The sequence below is a fragment of the Gekko japonicus genome, unplaced genomic scaffold (genome assembly GCF_001447785.1).
Source record: "Gekko japonicus isolate JY-2015 unplaced genomic scaffold, Gekko_japonicus_V1.1 scaffold2395, whole genome shotgun sequence".
NCBI classification, from domain to species: domain Eukaryota; kingdom Metazoa; phylum Chordata; class Lepidosauria; order Squamata; family Gekkonidae; genus Gekko; species Gekko japonicus.
Window position 1 is genome coordinate 242829 of NW_015167607.1, and position 16007 is coordinate 258835.

The 16007-nt window shown below is 44.4% G+C and overlaps 1 protein-coding gene across 1 annotated transcript in view; it reads right to left on the bottom strand.

Moving 5' to 3' along the window:
• Positions 1-15679, bottom strand: part of PARG (poly(ADP-ribose) glycohydrolase) — a 114748-nt gene extending 99069 nt beyond the window's left edge. Inside the window, exons 1-5 of the mRNA XM_015414006.1 lie at positions 15336-15679; positions 12660-12726; positions 6613-7620; positions 3459-3642; positions 383-505 (exon numbers count right to left, since the gene is read on the bottom strand). Coding sequence (XP_015269492.1) covers positions 383-505; positions 3459-3642; positions 6613-7620; positions 12660-12726; positions 15336-15585 — 1632 coding nt within the window. The 5' untranslated portion in view covers positions 15586-15679. The remainder of the gene's footprint in view (positions 1-382; positions 506-3458; positions 3643-6612; positions 7621-12659; positions 12727-15335) is intronic.
• Positions 15680-16007: the final 328 nt, after the last annotated feature.

Here is a 16007-nt window from a genome sequence, read left to right on the forward strand (position 1 = left end):
GTTCGCCATCGCTTTCCTCCCAAGGAGCAGGCATCTTTTAATTTCATGGCTGCTGTCACAGTCTGCAGAACTGGGAGCTGCCCAGCCAATTTTCCCCCTTTGAAGGAAGGCAGCTATTTTCTGAATGGGTACACCCTGCAGACTCAAAGATGATCCCTCCTAAGCTCTTTCTGAAGCACCTCCTGCTCCAGTGAGGTGGTGGGAAGCCCAGACTGTCCCCAGAAGACGACAGGCCCCTGTAAGCACATCAGTGGGTGACACGGGGGCCCACAGGCCCCACGCTGAGGACCACTGATGTAGAGTTCCTCTGGACATGGTACATGGTCAGATCCAGACAGTCAGATTGTCTGAATTTTTTAGCATGGACAAACATTTGGCTCACCTCATCTTCTACGGGATACAAATTTTGTTCTGAACAAGGCATTTTGACGTGTTTATTGTCCCACGAATCTTTATAGTGTGTCGGAAAAGGCTTGGGCACTTCCCCTTCCTTCAGAAGATCGACCTGCAAAAAAAGACAGGTGATGAGTGCTGCACTTGCTAAACCTTTCAGAGAGACATTTTAAAAAATCAAGTTACTTCTGGTTTTAGATTTCTATCTGCAAATCCTATATCCTTCAACAACCCCCCCCCCCCAAAAAAAAGAGAAAGCAAAGATGGTATTAACAGTGCCCCTGTTTGTAAGGATTTCGATCATTCACATTTACCTATGGTTCAGTATATTTCATTCTCCTTTCTATTATTGCAATTTAAGAAAGACGACTCCAGTGTTACAAATATATGCGAATACGTCCAAGACTTGAAAGCGTCCACCGGAGGTCCCCAACGTGGTGCCTGTGGGTGGGCATGGCACCCACAGAAGCCTTTCCTGGTGCCCGCCAAGTATTTGTAGGGAGGGGAGAGGCCAGGCAGGGCTTTTGCCCAGCAAGGCTTCAGACTGACTACTGGAGATTCGATTGGCTGTGCTTTGGCAGCACCTGCCACCGCAACACAAGGATCTGCACTGTGTGACTGGAGTTAAGCACTGTGGCAGCCATTCTGCTGCTGTGCCCACCATGCCGTCTCAGAATTCCAAATGTGCCCGCAGGCTCAAAAGGGTTGGGGACCTCTGGTGCACATATAAGAGGATCAGGCAATATGAATCTATGTTTTCTACCAGTCCACTACTAGCATAAGGGATCTTATGCTGCAGCCAATGTTTTGGCTGGTGAATCCATTGCACACGTCCCATTCCTCAGTGGACTGAGCCTTTATTTTGGGAGGGCTGCAGCCAATGTTCTGGCTGGTGAATCCACTGCACACGTCCCATTCCTCAGTGGACTGAGGGAAAACACCTGCTCTTCACCCTTCCGGCACCATCCCTGATATTCTCCCCATGCCTGTCTCTGCGCCTCAGTTGCTGATGGTGCCTCGACTGTAACGGAGAAGGTGAGTAGTACCACCACCACAGCATTCCTCAAAGCACACGAGCCGAGTGTTACACAACAATGCTGTTGCGCTCCAGGTCTGCCCTCTTATCTGTTAGGCTGCTTCTGCCACCCTTGGCAGGCCTAATTAGGCAAAGGAGAGGTTTTGCCATACCACCCTTGTTCTCCTCTGTCCTGCAGTTCTGCTCCCTTACTGACTTAACACGGCTGCACCCATCTGGCCTTATGAAGTGGGTCTGACTAGGACTTCCTGGCACCAGGGGAAGGGCAGGCCCTCCCATGCAAGATGAGGACCCAGCCTGGGTATTGGCCCAGTGGTGCCCGCCTCCCCCCCGGTTGCCACCAAATAGCTGGGAGATAGACAGGACTCTCTTCAAGGCCTGGCAGACAATTTGCTGCCCAAGTGGGAATCCTCCCCTTGGGATGTGGGCCCATTGCGGGTCAACACCCCCTCCCAAGCCAGGAACTGCCATGCCCATTTGCAGTGTCCTCATATCAAAGATTTCTCAACATGCCCTCACCCACAAGGAGAGAAACTGCATGAGTACACCAAGGTGCCACTGCACGGTTCACATGTTTTTGGTGGTGTTGGGGAGAATGCAAAGGACAAAGTCAGTAATTTTACTATGAACTGGAAATTACTCCTGCTCATTTTCTCCTGTTTTTACCCAGCCCTTCTCTCTCCCTGAAGCAACTGCTGCGGGTTCACTGTCAAAAGCACGATATAAGAAAAGCAGCTCATATCCTAACAATCGCTAATCGCGGATTAGAAGCATCAGGTCTGTACTGGAGATTTTCAGCAACTCCACTAGGACTCACACTGCTTTGAACTATCCAATGAGAAAGAGAGAACATAACAGCAGTCTACCTGACAATACTGGCCAGTGTGTATTCCCAATTTTCCCCAATCCCAAATTAAGTCTTTTCCCCCTTACAAACACACAAGAAAGCATGCATGCATGCATGAAGGAAGGAATACACACTCAACTGTATCAGAGGCTACTGGTGGTAACTGTTTTTTAAAACGTGGACGTTGGTAAGAAAACAAGCAAAGGAGAAGGGGAAACAGACTCAACCAGAATTGTACTGAGAATGCTACAGCAAACAAAATTTGTATCAAAAGAAATACACAATAATGCAGTTAAAAACATAAGGCCTGAATATCTGGCTGCATTAAAAGACATAGAGAATCAGTTTTACATAAGCTGTTATAAATTTCTCATACAAAGCTGATGAGAAATACCAAATGACCAACACAAGACCATACACATGTTGGCCTCTTAGGCCTTCTTGAGTGGTCAATAATATGTAACGTAGGTTTTAGAAAGACATCCGAAAAATAAACAATATATATTAATCCTGACTAGGTGAGGTTATCTCATATATTGTGCGGTTTGATGTTAGCTTATAAAGCAAACCATGGGTTCTGCCACATGGTAACAATGCTCACACATAAATCGCCTACTGGTACGGTACTATAATCTAGTACAAAAGATGGAAGGGCTGTGGGAACAACACGAAGTTACTGAAATTAAAAGAGGTTGTAGGAAAGAGCAAGAAGCTGAAGAGATGAAAAGCAAAATTAGGATTTTCAGCAGGGAATCAAAAGCAGGGGAACGCATTCAGCGTCTGTTTTTTCCTCCCCACCCCAATTTCTTTGCTCTTAAACCACCCCATCCCTTAGAGTGGCTTTTCCTGGTGGTGGAAAGTGCTGTCAAATCGCAGCTGATTTATGGCGAGCCCACTGGGTTTTCAAGCCAAGAGACGTACCAAGCACATAAAACAGCACCAGGCATTTTAAGGATATGCATTTGCTCGCAATGCATGGCTACCCCTCCCCCCCAGACAATTCTTCTGAACTCCAGGGTCAGCTTATCATACACAATCCGTTCCCAAGTGGTGGTGACTGAAAAGATGAATAGAGCTGAAACCTCAGGGTTAAGCTGAAAATATCAGTATCCCCTCAATTTACCAAAAAAAAAAAAAAAAGGTTTGGTTTTCAATATACTTTAAACAACTTGACTTTCATACTCTGATTGTCACGGTGTGATTGGCAGATGGTCTCAAGTGAGGAAGACGAGCCCCGCACATTGGCATTCTTCTCATCTCTTCAATAGGTGTCCCAAACCATTTCTTATTAGTTGGGAGTGAAGGAGGGGTGTATCTAGGTGTCTTCCTTCCTGGCCTGTGAGGCTTTACGTCACACGGCTCATTCCTGCCATTAAAAATTAAAGCAGAGTTAATATACCTTGAGTATACTTTCCTGATATGCTGGAGAGAGTTTCAGTGACGCCTATGTGCAATTCTGACCTTTTCTTTGTTAATACCATCCAAAAGTATCAATGCAATCCAACATCATCCTAAAAAGCCACTAATGGAAGCCATTTCTCCCTCTCCAAATTTTATAGGCTGGAACGATTAGACAGATGACCTAAATAAATTCCTACGAATACAATAATTTTTTTACAATTTTACTTTTTAATTCAGAATAAGTTGTGGAGGTGATATGGCTATACATATGGCCCATCACTAATACCAGGAGTCCAGTTATAAGTATACAAGGTAACTTTATCTTTGATAGAATCATTTTTTATTCCATAATAATTTCTTTTATACATTTGGACTGAATAATGAAGTTTCTTCTCTCCCCCCCCCCTCTATTTTTCTTTGAATAATTTTAGGAAACAACATCTGGTTAAATTATATGTGTACTAAAACTCTGTAACAGGTCTTTGAATGTGTGTCTAATATATAGATAATAGTGACCACTGAGGAAGGCCCTTAGGGGTCGAAACGTGTTTGGTCTTCAGTTGTAAATTATTTACCCATCATATGCAGTGTTCCCTCTAAGCTGAGTTAGTGTGAGCTAGCTCACAGTTTTTTAGCCTCCAGCTCACATATTTTTCTCTTAGCTCAGGAAGGATGGCTCCAGAGCAAACTAATTTATGCAGTAGCAAAACTACATGCTCACAACTTTAATGCCAGTAGCTTACAAAGTAGAATTTTTGCTCACAAGACTCCACAGCTTAGAGGGAACATTGATCATATGTATGTATAGAGGATAAGCTTTTATAGTCTGATCTTAGACAAAGTAATTTTTAATCAGGAAAGTTTTAACATGTGTACACCTTAATAAATATTTGTACTTTTATATATATGGTTTAGCTTAGCCCTTTTTGGTTCGTAGTCATATCCTGGGTTGAGTCCCCCCCCCCTTTTTTTCCCAGTTTCTAAATACATTCCTCTCATAGCTGGTTACACTCCTCTGCTCTATAACGTACCTCATCCTTTTAGAAGAGGAAAACCAAGGTCTGCCATGTGACATGCACACATTTACTTAAACCTGATTCACAAATGAATACACATTATTCAGCAACACATCATTTGATGTCACATGGCACACCAATTCGAAGAAGCACGCGTAAAGTACCTTTCCTGAAAGGCACCATGTTTGAGGCAATCATCAGGTGATACAAAAACTCTACCTCTGGCATTTGATCGACAATGGCTCTTTCACACAGCCAAGTCATCACTTGATGCGGTAATGGAATAGTATGCGCAGGTTATGAGGATGTCTACATGCTGGATTCCTCTTAAGAGTATATTTTGTGTTCCAAAATGTTGTCCAGACAATAAGCTCAAGTAAGTACCTTCAGCTAATCTTCATGATTACAGAAGCATATTCTAAAGAACTTGGGTCTTCTAGCTTTGATGTCCCAAAGTTGCTATGAACTTGATACACGTTCTGAATTAGTGATGGTGGTAGACAGTGCCATCAAGTTGCAGCTGACTTACGGCAACCCTGTAGGGCAGGGGTGTCAAACTCACTGGAAATGTGCTATTTAAAGTTATAAAAATCCTTGTGTTTGTCTGTATCCTTTATAAAGTTGATATCTCCGCTATCTGGCATTACCTTTTATGACACACATGGCCCGGCCCAACAAGGTCTCATTTATGTCAGATCCGGCCCTCATAACAAATGAGTTCGACACCCCTGCTGTAGGGTCTTCAAGGCAAGCGGCAGACGGAGGTGGTTTGCCACTGCCTGTCTCCACGTAGCAACTCTGAACTTCCTTGGTGGCCTCATGTCCAAATACTAACCGGAGTTGACCAAGTATTAACTAGAGATGTAAAATTTCCGGATATTTTGAAGCTCGGAAAAAAACCCCGTTTTTTACCCGGTTTTTTTCGGGGGGAAACGGAAATTTTCGGAAAAATTGGAAAAAATGCTACATTAGCATTTCTTTTGTCTTTTCTAGATTGAAAGTCATTCTGTTACTTTAGGAACATAAAATACGACTATGGACATTTTTACTTGGCATGAAATTATCACAACTAGCATATTAAAAATATAGTGTATCCAAACAATTATCACAAACAGAATACCCACCCACATGCAAAAACAAAACTGAAACTTTTTAATTTTCTTCTGACAATCGCACCTCCTAAAGGAAGAAATCCATCTTGTTCTTGCATTGGAGAGTTCAGTTTGTAACCTAGGACTTGCTTGTCCTCAGTGCACAGAAATTAGATCAATCTGATACCATATATATATATTTTAGAAATGATTTGGAAAATATTTGAACACCTTGTTTTAAAATATTTTATTTATCATGTTAAAATAAAACGTTCCATAATCAATTTTTTTCTTTTCTTTTCTTTTTTCAATTTTTCCAATTTTTCGGAAAAAAACAAAAAGGCTTCAGGAAAAAAACGAGTTTTTTTCCGAATTTTTCCGGTTTTTTTCCAGGCCTTCACATCTCTAGTACTAACCAAGAGATCTGATGAGATCAAGCTATCATAAACCATCCAGGTCAGGGCCCCTCCCAGAATAGGGCAGATCAGAAATCTAGGACCATTCTGTGGCTTTGACAGTAGTGTAATTAACCTGCGCTGGGGGAAAGAAACTGTGCAGTTGTACTTGGGATATCACAGCACCCCATCCTGGTTGGGCCAAAATATGCCAACAGGGAAACCGTCCGTTTCCCTATATAATTGGTTTTGCCAGTCAGTTTACAAAACAGCGCCATAACACCATGCTGCATCTTTTCCCATTAGTGTCCCTCCACAGTCACAGACCATAAATTTGCTTAACTGTAAGAGACTGTCCCAAAATACTAGGTGCAATGCTAATGGGGATATAAATGGAGAAAGGAGTAAAAGGTGGGCGGGGGAAAAAAATTACCTTTTTTCCTCTGTCTTGGGAACCCTTGCAAAATGTGCAGTGATTTTAGTGTCCTTCCTCCCACAGTGTTTGGCACCTTTGCATTCTGACAACACTACTGGCGATACACCGTACGACTCGGAGTGCGTTTCAGCCTCTTTGACTGGATTATCCATCCCTTCCAAATTAAGACAAAACCGAGCACCTTCACTCCTCCGGGTTGCAAATGAAGGCTTTCTTACATCCAAGTCAGTATCCGCCCTTTGAAAATGTGAGGATTTGTTTGGCGCTTTTGATACGACGCCAATGTCTTCCTGGTCCTCGAGAAGCGGGCTCGTTTCTTCATCAGCCTCCGAGCCCTGGCAGCTGTTTTTGGAATTATCTACATCCATCGGGGATTCGGGTTCGCTCTCTCTCTCAAAAGGAGGAGAGTTGCCCATGCACCCTTGATCTCCACGTGGCGAACTGTGCAAATCAGAGGAAGATGCATCACAGCCTGCATCTGAAAGTGGGCTCTCAGGAACCACATCCGCCCGGTCCAGCTCAGTGGTTACACAACTAAGATGTTCTGAGCTGCAGTTCTTATACGGCTGTGGATTTTGCATCACTGCTTGCCTTTCCACGCTGCCATCTTTGGAAGGCTCTTTTTTACTGGCCACCTTTGCAGGGCTGCCCAATGAAAGCTTATGAGGACAGTTCTCCTGAGTTTCATTGCATCCCCAATAAACCTGGCTACTGACTTTGCGAGTTTGATTAACGTTGGCATTCTTCAACTGGTCTCCAGTCTGGGTTCCTTTCATCGATTCTGCTTCTGGAAGTGGGTTCCTGGGCGTTTCCTCTGCTTCCCATTTATGTAGGGTGCCAGTCTGAGTCAAGGCTGCAGACTTGGTGCTCAGTTCTGCAGACAACCTTGAAGGACCCTGATGAAGAACATTCTCAACCTTTTTCATATCATGTTCAAAGGCGTTATCTTTTTTTTCTGAAGCCATTTTGGACTCTGCTTCTGCGTTGCTAGTTTTGTTCTGCAAGCTGTGAAGGAAGAAGGCAACAACGATGTTTGAAAATGTGCTTTGGGGGCATCGGTACCAAACGTAGGTCATCTCTTCCTGTAAATTAATACTGATATTAAGCTAATTTTAGAACTGTAACACATTTGTAGCATCCTTTTTTGTTAAAATAATAAATTTTACAAAAACAACTTTCAAACCAACTATTACGAACACAATTTTTCACAGATTTTGAGCCATTTCACATTATCCCTTTTAAACCGTTATTGTCCCAACATGGAATAAACTGGTACAGGGACGGCTGTTTCACACAGCCTTTCCCTTCCGGTAAGGAGCCGTCTCTGAAGCGGTGTGTCATTTCAAACTGCACCACTCTCTTTTCCCGCCATTTTCCCCCCACATGCATGATCTCCCTGAGAGGGTTTTTTTAACATTCTATTGGGAGTGCTATGGCGCTGAAGCAGGACTACAAATCAGCACCATAGCAACCCCACTAAGATTCCTGGACTCCATTTAGATGCACTGACATTTGCTACAGCTGTCACCTGGAAACAAGGGAGCTCATTGGATACAGAGTTCAAGCGGGGGGGGGGGGGGGAACGGACAGTTTTGAAACCCAGGATGCTTTCCTTCTTTCCTTAACTCCCACACACGCTGGCATATGTGTGCCTGAGTCTCCATTTCCTCTAAAGCAAACGTTTTAAAAATCGACCAGACATCTGTCTCACCATTCACTTATGCCCATGATCTCCCACTTAAACACGCTGTCCAACCAGGTACTTGTTCCAGGTGACAGCAATAGCGAATGTCAGTGTATCTAAATGGAGTTCAGGAATCTCAACAGGGTCGCTATGGCACTGATTTGTAGTCCTGCTTCGGCGCCATAGCGCTCCCAATAGAATGTTCACACGCACAAAAAGAGGACGATTGTGCACAGGGAGAAAAAGGGCGCGAAAAGAACTGTCATCAAGGGAAGCGCTACGGGGCATTTTATACAGCACCCCATAGTGCTTCAGAAGCGGTAGGAAGGATTGAAGACTGGAGGAAAGCAGTTTGAGTCAACAACACTTCAGGCATGCTTCCCAAATGGGACAGAAACGTGTCTGAACAGATAAATATATTCCGTCAGGGACCAGTTACTAAAACGGGTCTGTCTGAAATGACAGCAAACACCTGTCAGTGACCAGTTCCTGAAACGGAATACATAAGCTGTCTGAAATCAGCCTTTATCTGAATGTGATCAGTAACTTGTGACCAAACATACCTCAAATCATCAAAACGTTGACTTTACTGAAGGGATCATGTAAACTTTATCATTAAACAAATATTATTTATTTTATCCACTAAGTGTTCGATTTTAGGGATCTCCTTCAACTCTCACTACCTTGTGAGCACCAATATATTGTGAGCTGCTGTAATCGATTCAACAAAATAGATTGCAATGGGGGGGCATAGTTTCAGGAGTGCTTACGATTTCTCTATCTAAACCAAAACGTAATAGAACTCTGCTATCTTATTCCAATACGCAGCTGCCCTAGGGCAAAGTCACCACATAGGAATGAAATGTGGTCACCACATAGGAATGAAATGTGCTAATAAATCTGCAGAATTCTTTTTCCCTCTTAAGTTTTAAAGCTAGGCTTTGTGACTTTCCCCACCAATGCCAGGTAACTCCCACTATCCCATTACCGCTATTTGAAAAGAACTTCTAACTCATGACCTCTTAATGGAAAGTGCCATCAAGGCACAGCAGAGTTATGGCAACCACAGAGGGCTTTCAAGGCAAGAGGCAAGGAGAGGTGGTTCGCCATTGCCTGGGTCTGTGCAGTGATCTTGGACTTCCTTCAAGGAACATGCCCGTAATTCAATGTTTTGAACTTTCATGGACCACTCCTGCACCCAGAATTGCATGCTTCTAGTCACAAGGATGTTAGATAACTTAAAAGTATTTAGGGGATTGTACTTCTCCAGCAATGACACTGGCTTCCAATGCTTTCAATGCAACAAAAATATCTGACATAATATGTCAACCAGTGCACAAAACAGAATTACAGGAGTAGAAACCAAAGCAGCAAAAGCAGGACAATACCTCCAATAAACAGCCAACACATACCATTCTAGACTACAGTCCTCCTCCCTGTAGAAAAGCACCTTCCTGAACCATTCCATTCCATTATACCCCTATTACTTTTACAGACCTATTACTTTTACAGATCTATTACTCTTTTACAGACATGCTCTCCTGTTTCATATAGCTGGTGCACTGACAGAAATGTGGGAGTCTTACTGGCCTCTACAGGCAGGCCATTTCAAAAGATGGGGGTCACAACAGAGAATACATGTATAGGGACAGCTATGAATGATAGCCCTATCACATGGCTTATTAGAAGTGTCTTTTCACTACACTGCTTTACACAGGGCAGCACGCTTTGATTCTCAGCGAGAAAGGTGGGCTATAAATAAACAAGTTAACGTGAACCTCTCCAAAACTTGAGAACTTCTGGAGTCGCCCTTCTCCACATGCTGACCTAACATGATATAAAGGTGGGAAGCACATGAGAGAGGGCCTTCTCCACTCTACCCCTCAACTTTGGAACTCGCTCCCCCTGAAAACCCAGCCCGTCTCCTTAATGTTGGCCTTTTGGAAGTCTGTAGATGCTATTCTTTTCCAGTTGGCCCTTGGAGGGGGCTGAACTCTCAAGTGAGCTGTCTTTTGTTCCTGCTTTATTGCGCAAGTCTACTGGCCTTTAAAAAACCTGACGTAGGGAGCTTTGACTCTTGAAAGCTTACATCGGGATGTCAAACATAAGGCCCGGGGGCCGGATCTGGCCTGTCCAGGGCTTTTATGCGGCCCACAAGCATCTAGTGTAAGGGAGGGTACAGGAGACTGCTCAGGGGGGAGTGGGCAGAGCCTCCCCGATTGTGGCTTCAGCATGGCGGAACAACTCTGTCTGTAGCAGTCAAGCAGTGTAGGAGCATCTGCCCAGTCCTGCACCACTGGTTGACCAGTCTGCCCATGCGGATTTTCCTTTGCATACTCCCTCCCAGCGCATGAGGGCTTGCAGTGAGGATACACCAACTCGGAGCTTACCAGCTGCTGTCCTTACAGTTTATATCTCCGGTACCTGCTATTACCTATTATGGCACACATGGTTCGGCCCAACAAAGTGACATTTATGTCAGATCCGGCCCTCGTAACAAATGAGTTTGACACCTCTGGCTTATACCCTGAAAAGCTTCTTGGTCTCTAAGGTAACACTGGACTCCAGCACTTCCACTGCAGACCAACATGGCCGTCCTCCTGAAACTGGCTTTTTAAAAAACGTAACTCCATATTATTGTCGCGGCCATTTTAAGTTTAATTTCTGGTTTCTGTTTCTCTTGTTTTTCTTCCATTTAGTCTTTACTACTATTAAAGTTGTTTATTAGGCCTCTTACACAGTTCAACATTTATTGCTTTGGCGTCCTAACATTTTTATCCTGTAGACCACACTGCATTCGTTTGCATAAGCAGGATATAAATCTTCAACATAAAGAAATAAAAACTGAAGTCACCACTCATAGCAGAATCCCCACAGAAGCTCCACTGAGATGAAATCAAAGTTTGACAGCAGCTGATGGGCAAACCCTTAAGCTTCACCACCATCCCATCCTTTATGGTGATGCTAAGATGCTGGTGGCTGGGTGCAGGTTTCTGATCATGTGACTACTCAGTAACTGCTACTTGAAACATTAGAGATACTAAAGTTGCTCCACCCTTACCTTTAGGATTGGCTGAATTTCTACTGATGGAGCAGATTCCTATGTCCCGCTTCAGTAAAAAACCAACAACCCCCCAAACAGCTACATATTAAACCAAATTGAAAATAGATTGTCTACAAACAACCAATTACTGTTAGTCTTAATGCAATTCTGTCTCTGTAACGTGTAACTTGTGGTGGAAAGTGCCATAAAGTCACAGCTGACTTCTGGTAACCCCACAGGGTTTTCAAGGAAAGAGACGTTCAAAGGTGGTTTGCCACTGCCTGCTTCTGTGTAGCAACCCTGGACTTCCTTGGCAGCCTCCCATCCACATACTAACCCAGGCTGATTCCTTCTTAGCTTCTGAGATCTGACGAAATTGGGCTAGCCTGGGCCATCCTACTGATGGAGCAGATTCCTATGTCCTGCTTCAGTAAAAAACCAACAACCCCCCAAACAGATACATATTAAACCAAAATGAAAATAGACTGTCTACAAAAAACCAATTACTGTTACAGTCTTAATGCAATTCTGTCTCCGTAACGTGTAACTTGTGGTGGAAAGTGCCATAAAGTCACAGCTGACTTCTGGTAACCCCGCAGGGTTTTCAAGGATAGAGACGTTCGGAGGTGGTTTACCACTGCCTGCTTCTGTGTAGCAACCCTGGGCATTCTTGGTGTAGCAATCCTTACCATCCTAGTACAAACCAGGGCCGACTCTGCTTAGCTTCCAAGATCTGATGAGATCAGAGATCAGGCTAGCCTGCGCCAGCCAGGTCAGGGACAATGTTAATTAGTCCTCCTGAAATCTGTCTGATTTCGTATAGGGATTTCATCTTCATGATCTGTTAAAAAATCTAGCAGCATGGTCAAAGTTGGGTCATGCATGCCGTGGCTCAACAAGGCGAGCACAAAGATATTTATATGACAATTGTTATTTACATGCAATTTTTGAGTATTGAAAACATTTCACATAATTGTCTCACTGATCCTCACAACATTCCTTTGAAAAATCTCAATGTTTACAACCGTACTACAGGTGGGACCTGGGGGGGGGGGGGACATGACAACAAGTTTCCTTAACACAAAGTTAATTCATGGTGGAAATGATATTTGAAACTAGCACTTCCCAGTTCACTCCCTTCCTGCCGTACCAATTACTTTTGTTAATTCCCTACAGCCACAGTTAATCCAGGTCTGATATAAAGCAACACAGCCGGACCAAGGCAGGCTATGGCTTCCCTGCGATGTGCAGGACCCTAAGAAATAATCTTTCAAGTATTATATGATCCCTTTCAACAGCTCAGTGTTCCGGTTTTACCTCTTTGAATCCACTGCCTTGGGTCCTTTATTCTCCATCCAAGAGGTAATCCTCCTTTGTTTGAAAACTGGAAAAAAAAATCACAACCATATGTCACTGCTATGAAGCACTTCCAAAACGTGATATTAAAACCAAACGGGATACAGTTACTAATAGTCTTTGTAGCTGTATCCCCTGCAGACACCAAATTTCCCTTCTATGCCTTAGCTCAGGGCAATATTGCACTTACACACAGAGGAAACCTTGGATTTGCCACAATGTATACAACTCAGTAGGGAGCTACTGTCAATCACTTCTCCCAATAAGCATATTTGGATGAAATGGCAATAATTGACCAGAATATTTAAGTAACTGACACAATCAAATAAAGCATACTGCTTTGACTTCTTTTTTGGATAATCTGGAATTCAGCACAGTGCTCCTTAAGCCAAAGCATATCCAGAGCTGAGAAATCACTTACTGTTTTCATTAAATGTTAGTTTCTTTACAAACTATGTATTGTTCAAATTAACAGTAAAATTAAGTGGCAGAAAATACTTCCAGATAAGGTAGAAAAGTTATTGCTAGGAAGAGCTAAAGACGGTAACACAAACACAGAGTAAACAAAGTAACAGGATACTTTTTATTGATGCATATTTTCTTGGGAGCAACCTACATTTAAATAAGTGGGACTTATTTCCAATAAACTATAGAAATAGATCCATTAATTTCACTTTGTAAAATAGGTTTACCCCTCACCAGACTCAAGCATGCACGTATTTCTAAAATCTTCACTACTCTCTTCGTGCATGTGATGAAGTTCACACCACACAGAAGTTCACACCATAATAAGCATATCAGCCAAAGTACTGTTTTTAGTACTGAAATTTGTTACTGAAATAAAACATTTTAATTTCAAAGCTTAAAATGGGTCTTGCCTGCTACCTTTTCATTGTACAAATTACAGAGTTCTCACATGTTTTTCACCAGCATAAACCCAAATAATATCTATTACCTTCTTTTAAAGCATAAATTTTGCCATCTCAAACATAAAATGAATTTATGCGTTTTCACTGAGGGTTCATTAGCACAAGCAAATTCAGAAGCATAACAAGCAGGGTTGCAGCATCTCTCAGTTGGGTCAAATATTGTCTACTAGCCATCTATTCTTTGTTGCCGAAGGCTTTCATCTATTATTTCCCTGCTTAACATTGCCCAATACGCCACTCAGTCAAGAATGCTGCTAAACATTGCCCAATACGCCACTCAGTCAAAAATGCCCTTGTGGGGATTTCCTTTTAATTGCTGTGTAGTGTCTTGCGAGACAGGAGTATCATGTCCAGTGTTCCCTCTAAGCTCAGTTAGTGTGAGCCAGCTCACAGTTTTTTAGCCTCTGCCTCACACATTTTTGTCTTAGCTCAGGAAGGATGGCTCCTGAGCAAACTAATTTATGCAGCAGCCAAACTGCTCACTCACAACTTTAATGCCAGCAGCTCACAAAGTAGAATTTTTGCTCACAAGCAATGCTCCAAGCTGTGGAGTCTAGTTCGTGCACAGCTGGCATTGAGGTTGTGAGCGAGCGATTTGGCGACTGCATAAATTAGTTTGCTCCAGAGCCATCCTTCCTGAGCTAAGGCAAAAGCATGTGAGCAGGAGGCTAAAAAACTGTGAGCTAGCTCACACTAACTCAGCTTAGAGCAGTGGTGGCGAACCTATGGCACGGGTGCCAGAGGTGGCACTCAGAGCCCTCTCTGTGGGCACGCGTGCCATCACCCCAGCCAGGCCCAGACCATCATTGAAGTGTCGAATTCTGTGAGAAATAATTTTAAGTAAACGAAAGCAATTGGGATTGCTTTCCTTACTTTGTTTGGATCACCTTAAGTTAATGTATGAGTTGTTTTTTTCTAAAGTAAAACCTCAGCATTCAGGTTAAATTGCCGTGTTGGCACTTTGTGATAAAGAAGTGGGTTTTGGGTCGCAGTTTGGGCACTCGGTCTCTAAAAGGTTCGCCATCACTGGCTTAGAGGGAACACTGCTCCCAAGACTCCACAGCTTAGAGAGAACATCCACGTCCTTAGCATTTACATGGAACCATGCACGTTATTGCATCATGCAGGTGCAATTTCCAGTTTCTCCAGGAAACCTCACCAAAAAAACAAACAAACTCAGAACCCATTTTGTCACACCATCGTCGTTTAAAAAAAACCACAGCGGTCGTTACACAGCCCAGTCCGAGAAGCACCGCTTTGCTCAGAGGGAGCTGCCTCCAAGAAAGCGTGCTTAGGACAGCCACGGTGAAGTCCGATGGAGACTTTACAGCCAAGTATCTGGAGAGGATTCGGAACTCAGGAAGGAGCCGCTTCTCCGGCGTCAGCACCAGGCGTCCGGGGCTGTGCCATCGCAACAACAAAAGGTGGACTTTAAAAGGGGGGGGGTGCTTCCTCACACATGCTCCCCCACCCCCCAGAAGAGCCAAGCAGCCTCCCCCCCCACACACACGGTGCTATTTTGGGTTTTTTTTCAATCAATCAATCAATAGACCTTTAATGGCATATACAACACTAAAATCAGAGACAGTAAATGACACAATCAGCTAAAAATCCGAGATAATTATAGAATCATAAAACGGAGTTTCCCAAGTTTTTCACTCTTATCCCATCAACTAAAATTTGGTTGGGTTTTTTTTTTTGCACGGACCTTTGTTCCCCACCGTGACTGCGGGGCTGCCTTTGCTGCTGCTGCTGCTGCTTCTGGGCCCTCGCTCCCTGCTGGGGGGAGGAGGCAAAAGAGGAGGAGGAGGAGGAGGCTGCTGCTGTGTCACTTTCCTATCCCAGGAAGGGGGCTGTCCTTCCTCCGGGCTCCCGGCGCTGGCTTCGGCGGAGGCGGCGAGAAGGGGGTCCAGCCGAATTCTTTTCCTGAGGCTGCCCCCCTCAGGCCCCGCCCTCATGCTTGGTGTGCAGCAGCAGCCCAGCCCCACCCCGCCCCTTATTTACCTCAACACACACACACACACACACCCCTCAATTATCTAGGGCGAGAGGAGGAGGAGAAGGCAGGGCCAGCCGAGGGTCACCAGGAGGAGGCAGAGGCAGGACCCCCGGGAGACTTCGCCGCCACATCCTCCCTGGCCCGGGGAAAGGCAAAGCGGGCCCGGCCCCAAATTTTCCCGCCCGGGGACGGCACGAGCCCCCCCTCCTCCTCCCCTTCCTTCCCTCAGGCGGCGTCCCACCCCCTTCCAGGCAGCAACAGGGCCGGCCTCGGCAGGCCCTCCCATCTGTTTCCGCTTCCGTCTTCCCCCGCCGAGCCGGAAAGCAGCACCGGCGGCGTCGCGAAAGCGGAAGAGGCGAAGGGAAGGAAGTCGTCGCGCGC